The following is a 5,611-nucleotide window of genomic DNA, read 5'->3' as shown; positions in this document are numbered from 1 at the left end:
ATATTCTTGCTATGCAATTCAAGCTTGATTCAAACTCCCAGTAATCCTCCTCAGCCTCCTGAGCCTCCTGAGGGCTGGGATTACAGGTGTGTGCCTCTACATCTGGCAAAGAACCCTTAAATCCCTATCAAGACAGTTTTTTAAAAATGGGCAAAATACTTGCATAGACATTTCTCAAAAGAAGATAAACTAATAGTTAATAAGCACATGAAAAGATCTTCAAAATGATTAGCCATCAGGAAAATGGAAATCAAAACTACAATGAGATAAACTAAAGCACTGACTCAGATAGCTATTGCTAAAGAAGATAAGTATTTAAAGAATGTGAACAAATTTAACCTTTATACACTGCTGATGGGAATGAAAATGGTATAGCAACTCCTCAAGCAATTAAACACAGAGTTGCTACCTGATTCACCAATTCCAATCCTAGATGGATAACTGTTTACATAAAAACTTGTACACAAATGTTCATTGTGTACCTTTCACTGATGAATCTAGATTAAGCCAACTACCCTTATCATATCAATACCTTCACCACATTCTAACTGCAATATTCCCACCTTTTTGTTTTTTGGGGGGCAAATACTTATTCTCAAGTTAGTTTCTCCTTCAATGCTTACTCCAAGCTCAATTCCTACTTTTTTTTGTGAAGATGGTCTCTCCTACGTATAAATGCACAGCCTTACCAGCCAAACTCACATGGTAAACTGAGATCTTAGACATCATCTTGTCTTTGGATCAGCAGTACCAGCAATACTTAAGAGCAGATTAAAGTGCAGAATCTTAGACCCAAAACAGGGTGATTGAATCAGAATCTGTAGTTTAGTTAGATCCTCAGGTTTAAGAAGCACCAGCACACCAATAAAAAGTCAATTAGCAATTGACTTTTTAAATCAAGAGTTGAAATCCACATCTTTTAATTCATAATGCAGAGTGCTTTTCACTAAACCATTCCTTACTTTTCAATTTATTCAGAAATAGATTTTGTTTTCTTTTGAGACAGATCTTGCCATGTTGCCCAGACAGGCCTTGAAATCACAATCCTCCCACCTCAACCTCTTCTGTACCTGGGATCATACGTATGCCCCATAGCACCTGACCGATGGATAGTTCTTATTGGCCTATGTCTTATATTATTACATTCTCTTCTAATTCTTACATTGTTATTTTCTTCTATGTCTATTTATTATCTTCTTAACCAACTTATATATTCCTATATGATAAAAAACTGTATATTGGGTTTTAATTGTTTCCAGAGTCTAAATTCATTTCAACAATTTTTTAAAAATCTCAGCCAAGGAAAATTTAAATTACTAAAACTTGAAAGTGTGAATAATACTGAAAATCTTCCTGGGTCTGATCCACAGTCTGCATGAAATAAAGCAATAGAGTAAATTATTTAATTTGTTTTGGAATCTCTAATGTAACGATGTAGAACAAGTTAGATGTCCTTCCTCATATTATATGCTCTGTATGCCTATTACTGCCATTGTATTCTGCACATCATTTTATAATTATTTATTAGGAATCATTATTCCCTGTTTTCCTGTGTCTTTCAGGGCAAGATCTGTGTCTTATTTGATTCTGTATCTTATATACAAAACACAAATATGAAAATACTTGATTAATGACTAATAATAAAATTTTCACAAGACACTAGAAAATAGCTTTAAATCTGCATTATACTATAAGAAAAAAAGGGCTGATCTTATGTCTATAGACACTCTATAGTTTTACTTATTGATTAAAAGCATAGTAACATATTTGCTCTATTTCTGAGTGTCTTTTACAACAAAAATGCACAGAGAAAAATTAAAATATGATAAATGAGGGAAAAATCGAGGATAGAAATCACTTCTAATTAATCTCTCCTTTGTGATTCAAAGTAGGGCTTTATTTTCAGACAAAAGAATAAAATGTAAAAAAAATAAAATAAAATGTATAGGGAGACAAAGGAAGAGATTTTTCCTTTTTCAGGTGCCCCAGGAACTTACTGTTTGTCTCCTTCTAGATGTAAAGGGAAACTTGAAGTTAAGGGTACGTACTTCTCTTCCACAAAGAAAGTTGCTTTCAATTGATCAAACACTGAGGAATCTGTCATTTCTTGAACAGAAACAGCTGAGACTGGAAAGGAGAATGACAATGAACTTTTAAAATTTTCTTTTGCCAGGCATAGTGGTGCAAACCTATAATCCCAGCACTAGGATAAAAGGACTGCCACAACCTTGAGGCCAACCTGAGCCACGTAATGAGTTCAAGGCCAGCCTAAACTACATAGTGAGACCCTGTCTCATTAAAAAAAAAAAAAAAAAAAAAGAATTAAAAATGAATTAAGTAAAATTTTCTTTCATACTTAATGGAAGCCAAACTCACATTTCACATTATTGTGTTAACTTTATTTTTTCACAAATGTTTGAGATGTGAGCAAAACCCATTCAATGCTCAAATTTAAAAATATTTTTTACAGTAAAAGACACATTGCCTTTAATCCCCCTTAAAATATTTCCTTTTATTTCAAACCCACTTAATCCTTCCTAAAGCAGTTCTAGAAGTCCTCTTTAGTGTCTTTAATTTTTAATCTTTTTTAAAAAAATGTTTTTAGTACAGGGTCTACAGGGTCTCACTACACAGATCAGACTCATAGTGATCCTTCCTGTTTTTAAGCCTCCCAAGGGCTGGGATTATAGGCATGCACCACCACACCCAGTCTCATTAGCTGGCTCAGCATGCTCCTGGGGGCAGGGCCAACATGGCAGGTCAAGGATCAAACCCCAAGCCCCTGTGCCTGCCTAAGCAGGCACTTTAATCCACTGAGCTATCTGGCCGGCCCTTAGTGAGTGTCTTTAGTTGTGCTGTTGTGGATGCCTTAGTGTGAAGAATCAATTCAAATGCTTACCTTGTATGGTAATTTTGACTTTTAGGAAGGGCCAGAAATCACATAGTGCCGTATTCCACGAATAAGGCAGATGAAGACACCTGTGAGATTTTTATTTTTTTCCTTCTCAAATTATTTATGTTTTTAAATTTTAGCTTATTAGTACCTGTGTGTAGTCCATAACCTTTACATTCCTTGTGGAAAGTTGGTACATGTATGTATCTTTTTTTTCTTTTGTACTGGGAATTGAACTCAGGGCCAGGCAGGTTCTGTGCCACTGAACTTTTTATCCCTGGCCCTACATAACATATCTGAATTCCTTTCTTCATCCTCTTTTCATTCATTCCCCTCTCCTCCCATCTCTTATTCCCCTCCCTTTTAGTTTCCTATACATGTTTGCAGTGTTTTTGCAAGCCTAGTTTTGCATTGGATGGCACTAGGCAGCACCATTCACCATATGCTGATCATACCTCTTAAAGACATCCATGAGGGGAAACTATCTGCTCAGGCCCCCCTCCTGTCCCTCTCTTGGACAGTAGCTTTCTTGCTCTCAATAAATATATTCTGCTCATAAAAAAAAAAGACATCCATGAAATACGACTTCTATAACTACTTCAGAAAGTGGTACAAATGCTGGCCTAAATGTGTTCAAAGTAAGAGGGGGTACTGTGAGAGGGATTGATGTCAATATGTCTTTTATTGTTAACACAATTTTTAAAATTTAAATATTCAGCATAAACACTGACAAAGGTTCTACAATCTGAGGTACAGGATCTCAGCATAAATCCTGAGGGGATTTCACTGACCTTGTCAGACCCAAAAGCTACAACTCTTATTGCATAGGTCCTGCTTTACCTTGGTCTTAACCATCCAGCAGAGAAGTATAAAACGAAGTATAAGAAGTAAAGTCATGCTGTTATGTTGAGCTGTAGGGGACTGAGGTCAACAATTTCTGACATTGCTAGTGAAGCAGAAGACCCAATACTATTATGGACTGCTGGACTCTTTTAGAATATTTTGCGGAGTTAACACACCTATAATATTCAAATAACGGAACTTAACAAAAAAGGGGATACAGATGAATGTCCATTTTGTATCTGTGTATTCAAAATGGTTAGGATAGATATATAGTTGCATTCTCTTTATGAATAGAGGGATTTGTTCTAATAGTGTTTGTAAATAGGATATCATGTCCGCATCTTTTACAGCAATTAACCACTAGGAAGAATGTATGCAATGTGTTAATTATTGAAAGTGTCCTACCTATTTGGTTTGAAACTGTCTCATTGCTATTTGTTTCTCAATAAAATTATGGGGAAAAAAAGAACACAGGGGAGACATGCAAAACAAATAAATAAATATTCAGCATATACTTTGATTACTTCTTTTAATTATTCCAAACGGATACCTGATTCCAAATATCTTGTCATTCTCATCTTTATAACCTGCCTCCAACAACACTTCACTATGGTCAGAACAACATCCCCAGAAACATACCATCTTTGTTTTTCTAGCTTCTTTTTTACTAAGATAGCACCATCATCCCAGATAGTCCTGTTTATAATGTACTTCATAAAGCTTTCATCAACTATTCCAGTTTGTGCTGATCTATATTTCTTGATAGTCCATAATACAGTCTGTAGCACTCTCCTACTTAGTCATAAACAGTTATATATTTAAATTTTTATGCACCTATAGGTTGTTTCCCAAATTAGACCCTTAATTCTTTAAGGAGATCCACCATGTCAAATACTGGTGTGAGCATGTGCAACTGATTATTCTACTATCAGTGGAGTATTCAATTGTTAGTGATTGTGCTTACTAGGTTTTTGTTTTTGTTTTTGTTTTTTACCTTGAATCAATCATTTAACATCTGAGTCTGTCTGATTGAAAAAAAAAAAAAGAGGTTTAGTGATTAAGAATATAGGTTCTATAATTACTCTACCTGAACTTTAATCTTTGTAGCAATACTTACTAATTTCTTATCAGGTAAATATCATAACTGCTTTGTACCATAAGTACAAATTAGAAATAATGATGGTTATTTCATAGTCTTATAGTAAAGATTAAATGTTATGAGACATACAAATTATTTAGACCAATTCGACCCAAAGCCCAGGGTTGGCATGTGAGTGGGACCCTCGGGGCCTGCCAGATCCTCATTTGACCCAAAGCCCAGGTCCAGCATGTGAGTGAGACTGCCTGGGGCCCACAGGATCCAGATTCGACCCAGAGCCCAGGCCTGGGGCATAGGCCTGGTGTGGAACCCTTCATCAGAACTCCCTGCAAAGAGACTAGAGGGAAGACCCATTTAGCTGATCCAAGAGCAGAAACATCTTGCCAGAGTGTCACAGAGGGTTCACCTCCAAGGGCTACAGCAGGAAGAAGTGGAGCACAGCAACCAGACACAAGCCACACCACCTGGACAAGTTTGAACTTGATAGATCCGGACCTGGTGCTAAGGTAATAACTCTATCTAAACTCTACACCAAAGGTTAGAAGACAGTGCTATAGAAAATGATAACAAGGAGCAAAATGCATTCTCAGACCCCAACCTCACCAGAACAAATGCAGGAAACAAAAGCATAGAAGAAATTGGAAATCACACACCTGAAATCTCTGAAATAATAGCGTCAGAAGTAAAGAAACAACTGCAGAAAGGTCTAGAGGAAATCAGATCAGAAATAACTTCAGAAGTAAAAAAAGAAATAATAACTATAATGAAAGAAGTAT

General features: G+C 36.0%; 1 protein-coding gene across 1 annotated transcript in view; it reads right to left on the bottom strand.

Moving 5' to 3' along the window:
• Positions 1–2,104, bottom strand: part of CUNH9orf84 (chromosome unknown C9orf84 homolog) — a 98,286-nt gene extending 96,182 nt beyond the window's left edge. Inside the window, exon 1 of the mRNA XM_004647274.1 lies at positions 2,049–2,104. Coding sequence (XP_004647331.1) covers positions 2,049–2,104 — 56 coding nt within the window. The remainder of the gene's footprint in view (positions 1–2,048) is intronic.
• Between the last annotated feature and the right edge of the window lie 3,507 nt (positions 2,105–5,611).

Source organism: Octodon degus, unplaced genomic scaffold, assembly GCF_000260255.1.
Source record: "Octodon degus isolate 3935 unplaced genomic scaffold, OctDeg1.0 scaffold00297, whole genome shotgun sequence".
Lineage (NCBI taxonomy): Eukaryota > Metazoa > Chordata > Mammalia > Rodentia > Octodontidae > Octodon > Octodon degus.
Note: the sequence above shows the minus strand (reverse complement) of the source record. Positions and strands in the feature narration are given on the sequence as shown.